The following is a 21,278-nucleotide window of genomic DNA, read 5'->3' on the forward strand; positions in this document are numbered from 1 at the left end:
CGCTGAGGCCATAAGACAAGAAAAAGCAATCAGAGGAATCCAAATGGGAAACAAGTCAAGCTCTCACTGTACACTCTCACCATACACTAAGATCAAATCTAAATGGATAACAGATCTAAACCTACATCAAGAAACCTTCAAACCTTTGGAAGAAAAGGTTGGAAATACTCTGCAAGATCTGGGGTTAGGTCCATACTTCCTAAAAAGGACACCAAAGGCAATAGCAATCAAGACCAGAATAAACAAATGGGATTTCATCAAACTAAGAAGCTTCTGTACAGCAAGGGAAATAATCAACAAAGTAACAAAGTAACCCACAGAATGGGAGAAGATATTCACGCACTACTTAGGTGATAGAATATACAAAGAGCTACAAAACAACCAAAATGTCAAAACAAACAAGCCACTCAAGAAATGGGCATGGGAAATGGGCAGACACTTCACAAAAGAACAAACCCAAATGGCAAATAAACATACGAAAAAATGCTCAAGTTCCCTGGCTTTTAATTGATTGGGATGATACTCTGCTGGCTCTGCCTGCCGTCCAGAGAGGGTATGCCTAAGAAGCCGTTGAACTTGGCTGGACAATAAGATGTGGGTTTCTATGTTTGGTATATGCTTGCAATGGAGGAATCTCAACTGAACTTGAACTGTGGTTATGCAAAATGTGGAGGAATCCACTATGGTGGGAGGGTTTGGGGAGGAGTGGGGAGAATCCAAGTACCTATGAAACTGTGTCACATAACGCAATGTAATTAATGAATAAAAAAAAAAGAAATAGTAGTTATATAGAATATGCTTTTAGAAACAGGTCATGACATTCACAGGTCATTAGAATAAACATGAAAGAGGACATATGATGCAAAATTCACGGAGGAAAGTAAAGGAGAAAGGAAAGTGATCTTGTCTTGGAGAGAAATATCCTGTATAGTTGTAACATGCCATGGCTCTTACTTCATCCAGTTGGACAAAGAAGTATCCTTTCCATCCACGTACTCATAGCTGTTCCTGCCCTTGGCTATCTGAGTTTCAAAAAAATAGGTTAATACATTTCTGAAATGGGTGTAGTTCAGCAGAATTATTAACAACTCTATCCTCATGTTCTGTGACATTACATGACTCCAACACATGTTGAGACTTTACATAGTGTTGGTACACATTTATTCTGGTTTATTTCCCTACAGTAGAAGCCCATAGAGGAGATTGCCACTGCTTTATTTTTAACAGCTCAGTGATTTTCTCTAGGCTAATATTTATTTATTTATTGGAATTATTTATTTTTATTACAAAGTCAGATGTACAGAGAAGAGGAGACAGAGAGAGAGATTGGAAGGTCTACCATCTGATGAGCCACTCCCCCAACTAACCACAGCAACCGGTACAGTGCCGATCCGAAGCTGGGAACCAGGAAACTCTTTGGGGTCTCCCATGCAGATGCAGGGTGCCAAGGCGTGGGCTGTCCTCAACTGCTATCCTAGGCCACAAGCAGGGAGCTGGATGGCAAGTGGAACTGCTGGTATTAGAAAGAGTGCCCAGTTTTGATCCCAGCAGGTTCAAAGTGAGGACTTTAGCCACAAGGCCATGACGCCGAGCCCTATGCTAATCTTTACAGCCTGGCTGATCATGTTGGCTCAACTCATGCCATAATGTGTAGAAGGACACATGAACCAGTCTCATGCTAGGCAGTTGAAAAGCCATCAGACTGGAAAGGGATGTGCTTCTTACCTGCCAGCTGTACCCACTCTCGGCTTCCTCTTCCACTTCTGTGATCTTGCCCTCAAAAGGACCAAAGTGCAGCCCCAAAGGCAGATCAGATGCTTCATTAAATACTCCAAGCCCAGCTTCCGGAATGCTCGATGGGCCAACTTGAAGTCCAGTGGGCACACTGAGGAGAGCACGACTAGGATGTCCCTTTTCCACTGGATTGTCCTTTAGAAACACGGGGGGTCCATGAGCAGCACAGCTCTTCAGGAAGCAGATCTGACACTTCTCACAATCTGGAGATGAGAGTGGAAGGGATGAGGAACATATACCAAACATTGCTGGCTATAGAGAGCATCAGAAGCAGCCAAGTGTTCACATCACTCAGTCTCAGTCTTGCACCCCAAGTTACCAGAAGACAGAATGATGTAAGACCAAATTACAAGTGGAATTTCAATTCAGACTATGGGATTTTTCTTTGTGGATGTGCCAAAGGGTCACTTACACAGTCTCACTGAACTCAGTCTCACTGAACTCTTTGTATGTCTGACTCTTTCTTCCTTTCAAGTTGTACATCTGAAATTCTTCATTCTCATCCTTTCTTCTGAGTTCTGAGATGGAGAGACTAAGTCAGTGAAGTTATCAGTTCTTTTGGGTTTAATGTTTCAAATAAAATAAAGGGCTTTCAAGACAAGGAAAAACTGCATGGACATTTGTTTTTCATTACAATCTCTGGTTTTAATTCATTTCCCCTGAAGTTTTAATATCTGTTTATTTAAACAGCAAAGAAAGACACATCTAGAGATTGACACAGCAGTTGAGAGAATCAGAGTATACAGAAGGCAGAGAGAGGTGGGTAGGTTCACTTTTTGAGTAACCTGGATAGCACCCAAATCAGTCTCAGACCAGAAAGCTTTATTCAGTTTTCCCAGGGGGTTGTAAGACCTCAATCACTTATCTCCTCACCAAGTGTTACTAAGTTGTATATCAACAATTTGCTAGAGTCAGAGATAGGGTCAGTTCTGGAACCCAGGCACTCTGCCATGGGAAACAGGCATATTAACTAGTATCTTCACTCCTAGAACAACTGACTTCCTCTCCATGAAGTGTCTGCATATAGGCTAAGTAACCTGATCCCACCCTTTTTTTTTTTTAGATCATCCCCAAAGAGCTTAAAACGTAATCATGTTTCTAGAGGCTCTATTTATTTTGTGTTGAGTGTGACCCAAGCATGCAATTGCATCCCTCACAGCTTGACCATCCTCATCAAGCTTCACCTTCCTTGGGCTTCCTAGTGGGCCTAGAGAGACAGCTCCTGAAATTATTTTCTTACCAAGTTTTTGTGTAGAGTGCTGTCCTGAGCTGTTTGATTCCTTAGGATGGAACACTGCTTTCCGGCCCTTCTTTGAGCCAGTTGTGTTTAGTAAATTTGCAGTTCCTGATGATTCCTTCGTACTGATTTCATTATGTAAAGGCCCGCTGGACTTTCCCTTTAATGAGAAAGTAACATTTTTTTAAACTCATTGTTCAGTGCATTTGTCCTTTGGGATTGCAAAGTGTTTTCAGGTACATGGCATTCTTTAAAGTATCAGCAAACATGGGAACATATGAGGTGATTGAATACTGAAGGGAAAAGCAGTGTCTATGTTTCTAGTGTATTTGGGGATAGATCACATCATTTGAGGCTGTTTCTCTCTAGATGGTTTTCAATTTCCTCTGCACAAATGAAAGTGGAAAAGGGGATAACATTTAGAAAGATAATCTGGAGGACAATATTTGTGAAAGCAGGTTGGTAAGGCTTCTTTAGGAATGTATGTCTTATCAACCTGTGGACCGTGAAGGGAAAATATAGGAAACCACAGACAGGATGAAATACAACTGGAGAATTTGGTGGCATACATGAGGTTAGAAAGAGGTGAAATCAGATAATTGTTCAAAAATTAAGATGGTGATAAAAGCTGAAAAGGACAATATCCTGAGCTTAATTGATTTGGGGATTGGATAAGCTGGTGCCTATATCAATTGGCTTGAACCCAGATGTACTGTTAGATACTTCTCCACAGCTACTCTTGTTGACCTGTAAATTGGCATACATGTAGCTAAAGTTCATTTTGAGATATTACATACTCATTAATTTGATTTAGTAATATCTATAGTGCTACGACCAGTTTACCATGTTTTTATAGCTGAAACCCAAGTCATACATACATATATCATATATATGATACATATAGCAGATATGTATAAGATATATATATCTTTAGAATTCCTTGGACTTGCTTTTCTGTTTTATCAGAAAATGTTGAATGAATTTTCCAGAAAATTTGGGGAAGTTCTTCATGACCCAAACTCTGCCAAAATTTTGGAGAAATATTTGTAATCAACTGGACACTCAAAAGTCACGTTGTATTGTCGAAGCAACAGGAAACAAAAATAATTGCAAACATTGGAAGGACTGCATACTTAGTACCCAGAGAAAGAGGATGTTGTTTTGTCCTACAAGAATGAGGACATGAGTTCAAGATACAATTCTGTTTAATGTATGAGTGAACACAGAGGGAAGTTTAAGTTACTGCCTGTTTGATACATTCTCAGCATTAAAGCCTGGAGTCTTCAGGCTTGGAGGTTCTCTCTCTCTCTCTCCAGTAAGATTTCATGTTAATTCGTAAGGAACATTTCCAGAGGGAAAGAGAGACAACTATTATCAGTCCACTGGATCATTCCCAAGTGATGGCTACAGCCAGAGCCAGGCTGATCTGAAGCCCAGAACCAGGAGCCTCCTCCAGGTCTCCCACGTGGTGCCATGGTCGTAAGGCTTTGGGCCATCCTACACTGCTTTCCCAGGCCATCAGCAGGGAACTGGATGGGAAGTGGAACAGCTGGGAAATGAACTGGCTTCCACATGGGACCTCGGAGTGTGCAAGGTGAGGATTTAGACACTAGGCCCTTGCAGACTTTCTCTGCTCTAAATAAAGTCCCTATGAATTTGTGGACACCCACTCTTATCTCAAACACTTAACAGTACTATACCTCACATTCCTCAACATTTAAAGGAGTGTATTTCAGTAACTGATTCATAGGGTTGTTGGAAGGTTTAACTGTGTGTGTTGATGATAAACCTTACAAAGTCTGAAATACCGTGAAAACAACACAAGAAGTAGCGATTATTTGGCTTGTCTTGCTTAAGGTTCCTGATCATGTTAGCTATTATGAAAGATCATGAGAGGAAGAAGACAGTTAATAGTATACGGTGTCCTTTCTTCTCTTACCTGTGAGGGACTTAAGAGGATCATTATTTATCGATTTATTATTATTTTCTTTTAATGAAAGGGTTTTAAGAGCTACTCACCCTCTGCTGTCTGGTGTGTTTCTTTTTGCAGGTCATGCGACGAGGTTTGACTAGAAGGTGACAAGAAAGCATTGATAAATATTTCAAAACTTTGCAAACTCTTAGCAGAAAAGAATTTTGGATCAGAGAGTAGGGATTCTACCTGTGATCCAGATGTGACATGAAAATATCTTCTAACTATCACTAAGATGTATGTGTATGTGTTGAAGATTTTTATCTTTAAAACAGACCCAAAAAACAAAAGAAATCCTTCATTTCCACCTCCACTCTGACTTATGTCTATTGTGCTCAATTAAATAAAGTAATTTGATTTTCAGAATGTAACTGATGAACAATTTAGGAACAGAAAGAAATTTCCTTGATAAGAAAATAAAAATCATATGGAAAAATCTGTAATTAATTGCATAGTTAGTTTTTAGAAATTGAAAATAATTTCTCTAAGATCAGAAACAAGGAATGGTTTCTACATACTTGCTATTATTATTTGATAAGAAACTTTTCCTAGACAGAACAATGAGGTGAGGAAATAGCTTCTCCAATTTGGAAATGAAGCAACATGTTTTCTACATTTGCATTTGGCATGAGCTTACACATGGAAAACCCTGAAAATTCCATTAACAACCTGTGAGAGTTAATAAAAAAATTTTCATAGTCATCAGAAAGAAAGAAAGTCAACACTTCCAATGAATTGTTGGGCGGCAGTTTAAGTAGTCTACAACAGCAGCAACCCCATTCTTGAGCACTGGTTTCAGTTCCACCTGTCACTTTCACTTCATCACCTGGTGGTGCAATTGGGGAAGCAGGAAGTAATGGCCCTAATACTTGGGATTCTTCTACCCAAATGAAAGCTTCCGGTCTCTAATGTTGACCAGGTTCATCTGCACAGACTAGGGAGTGAATAAATGGGTAGATCTCTCTGTCTCTTTTTCGCTCCCTGTCTCTGACTTTGAACAACATACACAAACCACTTATGTACAAGCTTGGTTGTACTTCCGTCTTGAATTAGTTAGTTCATGTTAAGTGTCAACTGTTCATACATTTTCCACTTTTTGTCTGATTAATAGCATAGTTACTGTTCTAGGATCTTATGTCAGCAGCCTCTGATGGGCACTGTTTTCAAGAGAGTAAATGGTGTTAATCAATTATTGCTGAGTTTGATGCCAAGAATGGTTTTCTGTTGCTGCTTATTTCTCCTGGCCCTCACTTTCTTGACTAGGTCTCTATTCTCAAAAGCATTAGTGTTGTCCAGGGGCTGTGAGTGCCAGCACTCATAAGAAAGCCAGTTGAGGGGGCTCTCAGAGTTAGATTAAAGCAAAATCTTCCCTTTAGGCAATACACCTAGAAGAAGAAGTGGAAGGCAAAGTGATTCATAGCACTCCCAGGATGGACTGGGAGTATTGAGTACAGGTGAGAGGTCTGCATAGTCAGAACACAAACATCCTTGTCCATATTCATCCCTGAACAGGTGGGACAAGGGGAGGGGAAACACACAGGCACAATGGGCTGATGCTGCATAGGTCTGTGTGACTTGCATGCTATATTTCCACTTCATTTTTGAAAGTAGGTCTGCTCTGACTTGCCAATCTTTGCACACTATTCCTTGGAGAACTACATGGAAACATTTTTGAAGGCATCTTGGAATGTTAGAAGACATGAGAGGTTGCTGTGTAATCACAGTGGCTACAGAAGAACAAGGTATCAGCCATGTCCTCTGGTCTCGATACAGTTGTCTATTCTGCCAATGCTAAACATCTGTCCTGAACCTCCTGTGCCAACCTCACTAACACAGCAATGTGCCAGAGGCTCTCACCTCCAGATTTCCCAGTGCTGAAGCTGGGTGTGTCCAAGCTTGCTTTGGCAGGAATCTTGACACATGTAATTCTGGTATCCCACTCCAACTCCTCTGAGTCTGTCATCAAGCAAGAATTCTGAGAGAAGGAAGATGCAGGGGCTTGCTGTGAGCTAGGTCTGAAAACCAGGAACCCAGCCATGGGCTGTGGCACCAGCAAGATGGTGATCAACAGGCAGGCTCTGCCCTCACTGAATTCCTACAGCTCTAGACATCTGCTGTCTCAACAAAGAGAGGTGCATCGTCATGGAAACCAGAATGTGGGGCAGACAGGCAGTTAATGGAATACTGGAATTCAGGGCTCCTTGGGGGTGAGGAGGGGGCCAAGCATGTCAACTTGCAGACCTTCAGGTTTGTACTGAGAATGATGGGCTTCCCCACAGGTGGATAAAATTTGCGGTCTCAGGTGAAACAGGGTTGGAGTCTAAGATGGGAAGCTTATGAGCCTGACTGAAGAGTATGTGCCTTTGGTATTTTGAGGTTACCTAATCCTGGGTAAGTGTATGCATTATTTGAGGCTAAGCATTTGTGTGAATGAGGCTTGGGATCTCTCAAGTTGGGCAGTTTAGGACTGACCCTTGACTTTATGCAAAGGGCAACTCTGTGATTGGTGACATGCTGGGTGGGGGTTATTGCAGCACACCAGGCTTGAGGGCAAAGGGCTCTCTCAGGCCAGTGGACATCGTCTCTCAACTACAAAGGACCCATACTCTATCACCCTGAGGAGATTGGTAGGTGCTCAGGGTGAAGGGGCCTGTGGCACAGGCTAAGGAGAAAGGGGTCACACTACAATGTCACGGCCTGGGCTCTGGTCTATTATTCCTGCTCTCCCAAGTGCTGTTAACCATTGTTGTCCCCTCCTGTGACACGTCTGGGATTACAGAAAATGAGAGTATGAAGTGTGAATATTCTGTATGGTACTGCTTTCTGATGATGCTATGATGAAAGCAGTAGTGCTGGTTGGCAATCTAGGAACTGATGGTGCACGACAGAGGAAGGAGCCACGACTATCAGTCATGGTTACCTCAGCCTTGGGTCCTGTTGGTTTGGGTGGAGCTGAGTTTACTCGCACCCAAGTCCTGGCCCTGTGCACAGCACATCTGTGTCCTACTCAGGGAATAGTAAGACCTCCAAGAGTCAAGCTCAAGTCAAGCTTCAACTTCAGGATGCTGCATTTATGCTGGGCCTTTCTGGAACCAAAGCCAGACTTGTTTTCAATAGCTCAACTCCAGGCAGAAGCAACTGTGTCCTGAGAAGTCAAAATCCATGTGTGTATTGTGTCCTGGGTATGCTGAAGCACATGTGGGCTGTTTCTGGGTGTGCCAGTGTCTATGTGTGTGATGGTTCCTGGGAGTTCAGGGTGTATATGTGTGCTATTTTCTGAAATGTCAGTATCTGAACTAATGCATATTCTTTGGTGTTCAGCACCTCTCCATGTGTACTGCTTTCTGAAAGGCTAGGGGCAATGTGTTAATTATTTTATTGGCGGCAGGGCTCTGAGTTAGGGACTTTCCCTTTGAACCTTGGGATTAGATGTATCTTGTTTCATTGAATTCTGGAGACTGTGCATGTGTTACTTCCTAGAAGTGTGCGGTGATAGCTCTTACTTGTATTGCTCTGGCAGTGGTATTGGTCTCATTTTCAAGTCCTAAGCCATTAGTTATAGCATTATGATTGTACCTGTGAGTTGTGGAGTCTATTTTCTGTTGTTAATATCACATTGCCAGGTCTGTGTTGTAGTGAATGTGTACCTTTGCTAACCCTGATGAATCAATTCATTAAAAATGAAAATGATAAAGAAAGGAAATTGTATTGCTAGGAGAAAAATGACAAAAAGTGAAGCAGAATAAGGGAGAACTTTACAGAACAGAATCAAAACAGGAAATACATATATTTAATACTTGAGGCTATAGCTGAAGGGGAAGATAAAGTATTAGTGACAGAAAAAAATAACGTCAACTTAGAGAAAGATACAAATTTGAATGTCTTTGCCTTGAATAACCACAAAAGTGTTCAGCGGAAGAGAACAAGTAAATTCAAGAGATGTATTAAATGTCACAATGAGCATAGAGAAATATAACAAATGCTAATTTTTTTAAAAACATATTTTTATCGCATTTTCTTTTTTTTTAATTAATTACATTGCATTATGTGATACATTTTTTTTTATGCACTGGGATTTTTCCCTGCCCCTCCCCAAACCCTCCCCCCACGGTGGATTGCTCCACCTTGTTGCATTTCCATAGTTCAAATTCAGTTAAGATTCTTTCATTGGAAGTTTTGACCAATCATAAATTGCAGCATCTTATTGTCCTGGTAAGTTCAATGGTTTCTTGGTGAGACCATCTCTGGTCTGAAGGTAGAGCCAGCAGGGTATCATCACAATCAATTAAAAGCCACAACATAATATTTCCAATCATTTACAACATTATGGCATTAATTGACATGGTATTGGTTAATCAATATGTTAATAGGAAAATGCAGGTTCTCAACCACATCCTGTGGCTTCTTCATAGACATTTCAATTTTGGTTTACATTCAACCGTGTTCTATACACCTTAAAATGGCTTAGATGGCTATTCAGCTGTCTCATGCCTATTTTCATTTTAGTCTTTAGCAGTTTATAGCATTGAAGCATGTTTTCGCTGAACCTGGCTGTTTTTCAGGTGTCTAACTCTATAATTCTAACTGGATATATTTCAACAGTTTAGGTGAGCATGTTTAGCAGGGGTGTGCAGAGAAATGTTCCATACTCTAGTGAGGAGTAACTAAACTTTGTGTCCCACACAGTGAGTTATAAGTGCATCCATGCTAACCATTTCCTGTCTGTTTCTAAGCTTTCCTTGTTGTTCTCTGTCTATCTATTGTAGTTTGGTTTGTTGGTTTGTTTGTGTGTTTGTTTTGAGTGGTTTCTGGAGCCCTCCTGATGGTTATTACGAGAGAGGGTGGGGACCCAAAGTTGGAAGCAGGCAAGGACCAGAGAAAGCTCCTCTCCCTCGTCCCGAAGAAAGTTTACTGTTCTTCTGTGTCTGCGGACCACTCAGGGTTCCTGGTTGTTGTTCCGATGACCTTGGATCCTGCAAGGCAGGACTTGGGCTTCTTCCATCCCATGTGGTAGATCCAAATGGGGGTGGTTGACCTCAGAGTTCTTGGTCTCCGAAGGCACCCCATTTCCTCATGGTCTCCTTGGCAGTAGGGATGTAGTCCTCGGTGCTCCTTGGTACTGATAGTCCTTGGTGAGTATCTGGGAGTATTAAGGGTTGGTATAAAAGCCTCTTCCTGTCCACCTGACCACTCTGAGGTCCCCCCTGCTCTATGCATATGCCCTCCTGTTAAGAGGTTGTTAGGATTACTCCTGATTCCCCCATATGCCTTTGTGTATTTACTATTGTCTAATGCTAATTCGAATCTGTTTCTATGAGTTACCAGTTATGATCCTGATAGGTTATATTTCCCGTCTGCCTCACACCTTCTAGGGTGATGTAGATTTCTCTGTTCTCCCTCCCCTTTTCCAAGTATCATGGGGCCTTACAAGTACATTAGGTTTAATTTTCTTGTTTTTTTTTTTCTCTTGCCTTAATATTTATGCTTACTATTGCTGGGAATCACCAGAAATTCATCTCTGACCTACACTGGGAGTCCATTTGGGCACCATTTCTAATCCCAGTGGCCCTGCTTCTCACCCAGCTCCCTGCTTGTAGCATGGCAAGGCATTTGAAAGATGTGGGACCCTTCATCTATGGGGGAGACCTGGAAGAAGCTCCGGGCTGCTTGCTTCGGGTTGCTTTAGCTCCAGACATTGCAGCTGCTTAGGGAGTGTATCAGTGAACCGATGATCTTCTTCCCAGTCTCTGCATCTCTCTGTATATCTGATTTTCCAATGAAAATATCTTTAAAAAAGATATATATATATCTATATATCTATATATCTATATATATATATCTATATCTATATCTATATCTATATCTATATCTATATCTATCTATCTATCTATATATATATATATATATATATCCTTGTTTTCCAGCTATATATATATATCTATATATATATATCTATATATATAGATATATATATATATATCCTTGTTTTCCAGCTGTCTTTAATCTACGTAATTACCAAATCAGGTTTAGCCCAATACAGTAACTTCTTGCTTTGTGCGAATGCTTACTTCCTGAGAAACACATTCTCATGCAGTTTTCTGTGTGTATAAATACCATGCTGTGTGCTCAAACTAAGATGATTACAATGTTTGTGGGTGATGAGATCACTCTTTTCTGAGAACTTGCTAAATTGTGTTATACAGTGCTTGCTAAGTTGCTTGCTATACTCAACCATGTGCATGCATATCCATATAAAAGCCGTATCCATTGCAACAAAAAGAGGGACACTCTTCTAGGGTTTGCCAGTGGGTGAGCAGGTGCACCAATTATGGCATATCTGTGTAAGAGTATAGAAAAATAATGTCATTGGGAATGGAGCTGAAAGCTTTTTATTTTATGCTGCCATATATTTTTGAATCTGTGTATAATTTAAAGCCATTTATTTTTATTAGAAGGAGTAACGTGGGGACTGGAAAGGGAGGAGAAAGAATAAGGTAGGTAAGGAGAAAGGGAGAGTGGGAAGGAATAGACAGTCTGGGGTAGGATAGAGGAAAGTAGGTCTCTCATCTGCTGATTCAGCCCGAAATTGCTACAAAAGCCAGGAGTAGGCCATTATGATGTTCCCTGCAGGTGTGTAGGTGCCAGAGCACATTGGCTATCTTCCACTATTCTGTCACATTAGCAGGAAGCTTGATAAGAAGAGGAGCACCAAGACTCCAATCATGTCCCAAATGAAATTCTAGGATTCTGGGTGATGCTTTACCGATGCCAGACCTGGCCCTGGAGATACATATGTCATTTCACATTTTCTATAGATGCTTTGTCATATTCTCACACAATGTTGAGTCATGCCAAGTGGAGCATAATGGATAGAGTAATACCGTGCATTAACATCCTACAACCAATTATTAACAAGAGAGGACATGCACTTGGACTGGAAGGGAGGATGTCCTTGTGTGAAGGGATAGTAGTTTCTCTCTGATCCTGCTTCAACATATCTACTAACACATAAACTGGGAGGCAGCAGGTGGTGGCTCCTGAGTCTAGATGTCTGTCACCTGCCAGGGAAATGTAAATGGAATCCTGATTCCAGCCTTTGGCATATCGTAGCTGTGGATGTTGCACATATTTTGAGAGTGAAATAGTGCCACACAGAAGCTCAGCTCCAGGGAGAACAGGTCTGCATTGAGCAGGTCACAGAACAACTGCAGGGCTGACTGCAGATGCACATCTCTGGTTTTCCTTTGGAGGAACACACAGAGTAGATTTCCCATCTCTCAAAGTGGGGCCAGCTGTGGTCATCTTTACACACGTCTGTCCCTGGTGATTTGCGTATTCTGAGAGGCAGCCCAATAGTCACATTGCAGTACCATATCCACTCCTGGGAGAAGCAACCTGATAGATTTGTTTCCATACACAAATTTTTAAAAATGCAGTTTAATTTTTTTTTGTGATGCAGTTCCATAGGCTCTAGCATTTACCTTCCCTCTTACCCCTACTCCACAGCCTATTTTCGCCTCTATCATCACAATAGTGTCCTTCCAAAATAGTCATTAAGTTCATTACTCTGCTATTTAAGTATATCCTGACAATTTAATATGAACAATGCCTTAAAAGGAACCATTATAAATACTATATTATAATACATGTTATATCTTGTATAGTATATCTATGTATTTTTAATTATGTATTTATATTTTATACTTTAAACATTTAATTTTTATTGAGATTTTTTCCTGGCAAAACCATAAGTACATGTAATTTATGCAGTATTTTAATTTGAAACATTTCTGTGCTTCTGTTATATGTATTCATATAACATATCATTTAAAATGATCCACTGTTTTCCTAACATAGTGATTTTCTGAAGAAAAATTCTGAATCCAGGATTACAACATTCATCTGACAATTATTCATGTTAATTCTGCTTTACTTTATTTCAATCTCATTTTGGTTACCCTGTCAGTGAGGATCAGGCCAACAACTTACAGAATATTTCACCTTTTTTATTTTACTTTTTATCCCCCCTACTTCCTTATATGTTAATTTTTATTTAATAGAGTCATTTATCCTTCCAGAATTGTCTGCTTTTTTGAGAGGCTGCCGTGTGTTAGATTCTCGCTTCATCCCTAGGAGTGTGTAGCAGTATGCAGGATCTTGAGGACCCATGTTTTGGTTTAGTTTGAAGACTAAGAAATTTAGAGCCAACAGGTCTTTGCTCTGTTACTCAGACATACAAATAGGGGGATAAATCTGAAAAAATTAGGTTTCTTGTAAAGTGGAATGACTTGTAAGTGTGTTTTGAGTAAGTTCAATTCTGCTAGTTACTCTGATTCATGACATATTTGAATGAGTCTGAGAAATGTAAAATGTTCTCCACTCAGATTTCTCACAGCCAATAAGCTAAATCTATGGCAAATATTTCAGAAAGATATGAAAGCATGCTGTGGGTTTCTATCAGATCATCATATACTATACTTGAAGAACACCTTAGGATCCTTTGTTGTCGAGATGATCTTCTGTCTAGGATGATAACATATAGGAAAATCTTAGCAAAGCACGAAACATTAAAGTCTAACAAACTCTGAGGTTAAATGGAATATCAGTGCCTAGTTTGTAAAATTTGCTTTGTAAAGATCCCTTAATTCTATGGTTAAGTTTTTTCGAGGTATTTACAGAGTTCTCTCAGCTTTGTGAATGGGACCCTATCAGGCATTTCATGTCTCTTTTCATATTCTAGTTTTGAAGAATCGCTGTGTTCCTTTTAGGGAGTCTTACTCACTTCTGTGTTTTTGTTTCTTGTATTTCTGTATTTATTTTTAGGCATATCTAGAAGTAATTTTTGGTTTTTCCTCTGATGGCTTTTATCTTTGAACTACTCTCTGTGACTTGGTTGCGTGACTTCTTCAGTGAAGATCTGGGGGTGTATCGATCGAGGGAATTATCAAGGCATAATCACAGTATCACATCCTCTCTTTCCAGAAGAGCAACAGCCATGATTAGCCCATAGTGGCTACAACTATCAGCACTTGCAGCACACAGAACCTCAGTGTAGGTCTGTAAGTGCAGAGCCCTGCAATGATCCACCTTGGATACATAGAGATCTTTTAGCCTTGATGTCAGACATGTTGAATGCCCAAAGACCCAGCTTTACACCATACACTGTCATGCAGTCACAACATTCCCATAGTCTTTGCATAGAAGACTCCAACAGTCACAAAATGTTGGGAATTCTCTCATTTCTGTGAATCTGCCCCACCTGCAGGGTGAGGAGTGGTGTTCCCAATGCCAGTTATGAATGGCCTGCCTTCGTATTTTTTGCCCAAGAAACTGGGCTCAAAGTCAGTGAGGAACATGCATTATCCTTATAATACAATCATCTAGCAGTGCTCTTGTAGAACTAGGTGTGCACCACAGCCACTACAATCCCTGCTGATCTCAAAGAGGTGGTTTCTCCTGAATAAACCAGGGCACACCAAAGTAACACTATCTCCTACTGGTCCATATGAGTTATATATTTTTAATTATATATATATATATAAACACATATACATCATACATATACGTTATATGTATATATTATACACACATCACATACATATATACATATACATATAACATACATATATACATATATTATGCATACATTATACATATACATTACACATATCCATTATATGTGTATATATGTATATATATTAAAGTTTTATGTATTTTTAATTATATAGTACATTTTGTAACATATATAAATTTTGAACAACTATTGAGGGAAGAAGAAATTGAGAGAATGCAAGAAAATATTGAAACGTGATTAATTGAGTGTGAGTCTGCATGTATCAAGTGTATATGAGCTTCTCAAAGAAAGCATCTGCCACAACAGCAACAGAAGAAAAGCAATGCATTTATTAGATGCTTGTGCACATTTCTTAAAAAAACAAAGCAGGATTATAAACAGAATGAATCATGCTCTCAAATCTTATAGTTTTGTAAAGAAAAGTGATTTTCTAGCACTTTGTGAATTTCCTAAAGAAGGAAAGCTCAGTACATCTGGCTTTTCCCTTTAACTGCTCTTCGAGTCCCTGAACATCAATTCTGAGTTGTGAGGAAGCACTTTTTTGCAGGTCAGTGTTACCCACATGATGTAGGACATTGATTGTTACTGAATTCATTATAAGGCCATGTGCAACTGAAACCACATGCCAAGGTTTACATGTTAAAATGATATCTTGTTTTTATTTGAACCACCAACATGGAAACAGAATGAATGACGCTGTGTGGTTGATTCAGCAGATTGTTCCAAAGAACAATTCAAACTGTAGCCCACATAATTTGGTAAAGAAGACAATCTCCTCATCCAAATTAGAAAATTATCAGAGACGTAAGATTTACAATGCTGACAAATCACTGCATCAGTTGTGAGTAAAGTTAATTTAATCTGGCCTAATTTTCCTTGTGTATGGCAAGTAATCTAACCAGAATTCCCCACATATTAACCTGTGATATATTGACGATAAAGGACTTGGCATTTTCCTGTAATCTGAGTCAAATGTACATTTCATCCTATGGTCAATAAAGGAATGCTGCAATCTTCATGGAATAAGTCTCTTGAATTTTTAGTTTTTCTTGACATTATAATCTTGTAATATATGCAAGGTCAGGTGTATGCTGGAGATTTGAAAATTGAGAGGAGAACTATTTTCTCATTTTTTCTTCTGTGTCACTGCATATTAATATTCCACATATTTGCAACAGAATATTCTGAAAAAACACATGCTAAACTTTCGGAATTGCCTTTGAAATTTGGATAGGATAATTTAACTACACAGATGGAAGAGAAGTTGAAACCTAATTGAATATATATAAAAAGTGAATCCAAACTTGAGTTATCCTATCATCTTATTCTGATACATTTCTCCTTACATTGAAATAAATTATTTAGCATGTTAAACATATATGTTCTTTAAAAATTTTGTCTTCAATAGAGAAATAGGGAAAGACATATCTCAGTGAAATTCCTGGATCAATGACATGCTCTACTGGAATTCTTGTCTTGCCATAAACCTCTTTGGATCCACATTTTTACAGTTGTGCACCCTAGAAAGGAATAGGTGATGGCCAAGAAACATATTTCCTGCTGTTTATGAGGAAGTTTGAGTTTGAGTTTCTTTCTCACACAAATGACTGACCTATTCCTGATGACTGTAAAAATCTCAACAAATGCTGCAAGTTTGCCTTGTGCGTCATTGGGGAGAAGAACAATCAAAAAGAAAGGGGCAGGGGTCTTTGCCTGGAGAGCTATCAAGATTTATTTTCAGGGTTTCAGTTCCTACATACTTATAAAGCAATAACTCAAACACAACTCAGAATTAGATCATGAATGTGAGCAGGAAGTTCAAAGAAAATTAACAAGGGAGCTTTGTCAAAGCACTATTAAAATGCAGAAGAGATAAAGAGTACCGTCTGACCTTGGTTAACTGATTAGACTGACCACAGATGTTCGTCTTTCCTCAAGGAGTGGATGAAAACACCTTGGAGGACTCAGTGGTGGTACCATGTATGCTGGGTGAGAGGCCCTGTTCCTCCTGTTCCTAGATACTCTTTTTGACACATCCCCAACCTTGAATCTGTCACCCCCGATTTACCTTGTTGGATGCATTCCAACAACAAGCATGACCTCACCACATACATTGAAACACTTACACACAGACTTCTCATATCTAACAATAGGAGTTAACTGATGGAGATTGTCAAAGGAAACTGGAAGATAGACTTAGATTAAAGTGAGAATAGCCTTCTTTTGTAGAATTTTAGTATAGGCTGATTTAGTTGCTGGGCTCCATGCAGTAGGTTTGGATAACACAGCAACTTCAAAGGTGTGAAGAGAACAGCTCCCTTGTTTGGCAGGACCTAGGGTAGCTGCCAGCAGTTTGGCAGGGTCTGGTGGGTGTCTCTCTAACCACCTTGACACAGCTTCACCCCCTTTTTGCACAGACACTCAACCACTGCACTAAGAATTCTGTAATCGATTGAGGCATTGCAGTGCAGATCTGCTGTGCAGTGCCAGTTATGGGTTATTTCACTTGCCTTTGCCTAGCTAATTATTATTAGGAACTTGTAACTGGAATAAAGGTTATAACACATCTTCTACTTTGACTTTTGCAACCCTAACCATTAAATATTTTGGAGAGTATAAACCAGACAAAATAATCTCTCTCACTTCCTTACACTTACACTTACACTTACATAGCGTAAAACTTATTTCAAAGTCAACAGATTGTTAATGAAAGAAAAGCTTTGGCCAAGGTAAATTACATGGAATACAAATTACTTGAAAGTGTGTCACTGAAACATAAGTCCACCTAGTACACACCAAAGGGATTTGGTTTATTTTATTTTATTAAATTTATTCATTCATTACATTGTGTTGTAATTTCGCAGGAACCGGGATTCTCCCCCCCAATTCCCCATATCCTCCCCCCATGGTGGGTTCCTCCACCCTGTTGCATAACCATAGTTCAAGTTCAGTGAGATACCCTCTTAGCAAGCATATGCTAAGCATAGAGTCCAACATCTGATAGTCCAGTCAAATCCAACTACTTATTGGGGAGACCCTCTCTGGTCTGAGGGCATAGCCAACAGAGTATCATCCCGGTCAAATAAAACCACTAACATATTATCAGCAACAATTAACATCGTTATGGAATTAATTGATGAAGTATTGAGCAGCCAACATGTTAAAAAATAAATACGATTTCTCTTTTTTTAATATTTTATTTTTTTTTATTCATTGATTACATTGTATTATGTGATACAGTTTCGTGGAAATGGGCGCTTTGATTGGAACTGGAAGCTTGAGACTGATGTAACCGAGGGTTCTAAAATTCAGGGACAGGAGCAGTCTGAAGTGAGCCCGAGAGGAAAAGAACCTTGGTTAACACTATGAGAAATTCCCCACTATCCCCTGGACTGAAAATGGCAGCACACAGCAGAAATAAGAATGCAAAATACTGGGATCAGAAACATGAGAAGGACAAAGAAGGAGCCACGGGCTGCAGAGACTCAAGTGAAATTGGTGAACAAAATTTGGGGAGCAAACCCTGGTGAGTTGTTAACACAGGGAAATGTCCACCCTTAGCAGGAGGCCAAATCAGGTGACCGTAATTCCCAGGCAAACATAGATGAGTCACCAGCACAGGGAAGTGCCTGCCCATAGCAGAAAGAACTTGGGACAAAAACACGGTGAAATTCAATCGAATCTGGGCAGGTTTGGATCTGGGCAGACAGGTCGGAGAGGGCAACAAGGCACAGAAACAAAGAACCTGGGCAACTCTGGTAGCTGGAGCTCCCAGCAATGGGTGGTGCCAATCCCAGGGCCATGAGAAGTTCACAGAAGGGACATTCAAAGCTACCGTAGGGCCCGGTGGTGCAGCCTAGCAACTAAAGTCCTTGCCTTGAATGCACCAGGATCCCATATGGACACCGGCTCTAATCCCGGCAGCTCCACTTCCCATTCAACTCCCTGCTTGAGGCCTGGGAAAGCAGTTGAAACAGTCGGACCCTGCACTCACATGAAAGACCCGGAAGAGGATCCTGGTTCCCTAGCCTCGGATCGGCACAGCACCAGACATTGCGGCTCACTTGGGGAGTGAATCATCGGACAGAATATCTTCCTCTGTATTCCTTCTTCTCTCTACATGCCTGACTTAGTAATACAAATAAATAAATAAATCTTTCCAAGAAAAAAAAAAAAAGGCTAACATAAATCCCAGTTTTAAAGAGCCCACAAAACTACAGACCTAAGTAGGGGGAGGGAAATTCAGATGCCACAAAGAAGAAAAAAAAATCTAGGTCTGCAAGACCTCAGGTCAATCACTTGGTGGCAGCGTGGTCAAGCGATAGAAGCCAGCAATGCCCATTATCACATAGACATGAGGCGAGGTCACAAAAAAATAAATGAGTCAGAGGAAGGAGCCAGTGCCACCTCAAAAAGTCACTGAAAGGCCTGGTCAATCGCAGAGATTACAGATGAAGACTTTGAAGACCTATCCGAGAAGGAGTTCAGCAAAGTAACGATGACACTTTTCAGAAACAATGAGAAACGATGGGAGGAAATTAAGGAATTCAAAAACCACATAATCACAGAAACAATATTAGTCAAAAATGCGATCCTTGACCTGAAGCACAGAATTGAGAGTTTAACCAAAAGAATTATAGCAGCAGAAGGCAGGATATCCAAATTGGAAGATTCCCAGAATGAAAGCAGGAAGATTATTAACCAACTAGAGATACAACTGAACAAAACCAACGAGGCAATGCAGGAGATGAATGCCAACATCAAGAAGTCAAATATCAGAGCTATAGTCTACTAGGAGTAGAAAGAGAGACAGGCATACAATCGGTGCTCAATGAAATTATACAGGAGAATTTCCAAAACACTTGGAACATGAACCAAGTCCAAATCCAAGAAGGGCAGAGAACATCCCACAGATTTGACCCACAAAGATCTTTACCCAGATATGTGGTAATCAAGCTCCCCACTAACGAATACAAAGAGAGAATCCTGACGTTAGCACGAAGCAAAGGCAAGCTTATATTTAGAGGCAGGTCCATCAGGATCACTGCTGACGTCTCAGAACAGACACTCCAAGCAAGAAGGGAATGGAATAAAGTCTTTCAAATCCGGAAACAGAACAATTGTTAACAAAGAATAATGTACTCAGTCAAGATCTTCTTTGCATTCGAGAATGAAACTACATACTTCCATAGAAAGGAGAAATTAGAAGAATGTGCCAGCACAAAACCAGCTCTGCAAAATCTCTTTAGAAATGCGCCTCAGCCAGAGAAAAAGAAAGAAAACCATAAACAAGGATGGCAAATGGGAAGACATCCCCACTAAAGTCCAGGCAAGGAAGGACAATTAGATACCAACAACCTGAAAAACACACGCAACGCAGGACAAAATCGTAATCACTAAATATTAACCCCAAACACAAATGGCCTAAATGCATCAGTCAAAAGACATAGATTAACAGATTGAATCAGTAAACAGGACCTAATGATATGCTGCCTACCAGAGATGCATCCAAGCAGAAAAGATCCTAAGAGACTGAAAGTGAAGGGATGGAAAAAAGATGTTTCATGCCAACCCATGAGAAAAAAAGGCTGCTGTTGTGGTCCTAATTTCAGGTGATATAGACTTCAACGTGACAAACATCAAAAAGGACACACACAGGCATTTTATACTGTTGAAAGGAAAGATCCATTAGGAAGTGATTAGCATGCTTAACATTCATGCTGCAAGTCCAGATGCACCCAGCTATGTGAAACAATTACTTATAGGCATAAAGGGAGATAGAGATGAACATGCAATAATCCTGGGAGATCTGAACACCTCATTGACACCAATAGATAGATCAATGAGACAAAAGCTCAACAGAGAAGCTACAGAGCTCACACAAACAATAGAACAATTGGACCTAGTAGGTATATACAAAACAGTTCATGCTAAGGCCACAGATTACACAATTTATTCAGCAGTGCATGTCACCGTCTCCAGCATAGACAACATGATAAGACACAAAGCAAGTCTAATTACCTTCAAAATATCAGAATCATACCATGTACCTTCTCAGATCATCACAGAATGAAACTGCAAATCAGCAATTCAAAATGCCCCAGGAAATATATAAACTCTTGGTGATGGAATAATATGTTATTAAAGGATTGATGGGCTAGAGAAGAAAGTAAAGATGAGATACAAAATTATGGAAATCATTGAAAACTCACATACAGCAGCCCAAAACTTGTGGGACACTGCCAAACACTGTTACAGTAAGCTTATTGCAATTGGTGCTCATGTCAAGGCCCAAGAAAGACATCAAATACAGGAATTAAGCACACACCTCCAAGAATTGGAAATACAGCAGCAAAATGACACCACAAACAATAGCAAACAAGAAATTTTCAAAGAAAGGGAGGAAATTAATCAAATAGAAATAAAAAGCTATACACAAAATCCATGAATCAAAAAGCTGGTTTCTTGAGAAGATAAATAAAATAGACACCCCACTGGCCTGACTGACAAAGACAAAGCAAGAGAAAGCAAGAATTAGCAGCATCAAAATGTAAAAGGCAATATAACAACAGACAATGCAACCATTAAGAAAATATTTACAAATCACCACAAAGAACTGTACTCCAACAAATCAGAAAACCACCAGGAAATGGAAAGGTTCCCAGATTCCCATCACTTACCAAAATGTACCTGAGAGGCGA

General features: G+C 39.9%; 2 protein-coding genes across 2 annotated transcripts in view; both read right to left on the minus strand.

The window, feature by feature from the left end:
• The window catches only part of LOC131478780 (testis-specific Y-encoded protein 2-like), a 64,639-nt gene that overhangs the window by 38,672 nt on the left and 4,689 nt on the right, over positions 1-21,278 (minus strand). The gene's annotated exons all lie outside the window — the stretch shown is intronic.
• Positions 1-21,278, minus strand: part of LOC131478722 (histone-lysine N-methyltransferase PRDM7-like) — a gene marked incomplete at its 5' end in the record, with an annotated part of 208,141 nt that overhangs the window by 34,968 nt on the left and 151,895 nt on the right. Inside the window, 1 exon segment of the mRNA XM_058659297.1 lies at positions 955-1,022. Coding sequence (XP_058515280.1) covers positions 955-1,022 — 68 coding nt within the window.

Source organism: Ochotona princeps, chromosome Y (assembly GCF_030435755.1).
Source record: "Ochotona princeps isolate mOchPri1 chromosome Y, mOchPri1.hap1, whole genome shotgun sequence".
NCBI classification, from domain to species: Eukaryota; Metazoa; Chordata; class Mammalia; order Lagomorpha; family Ochotonidae; genus Ochotona; species Ochotona princeps.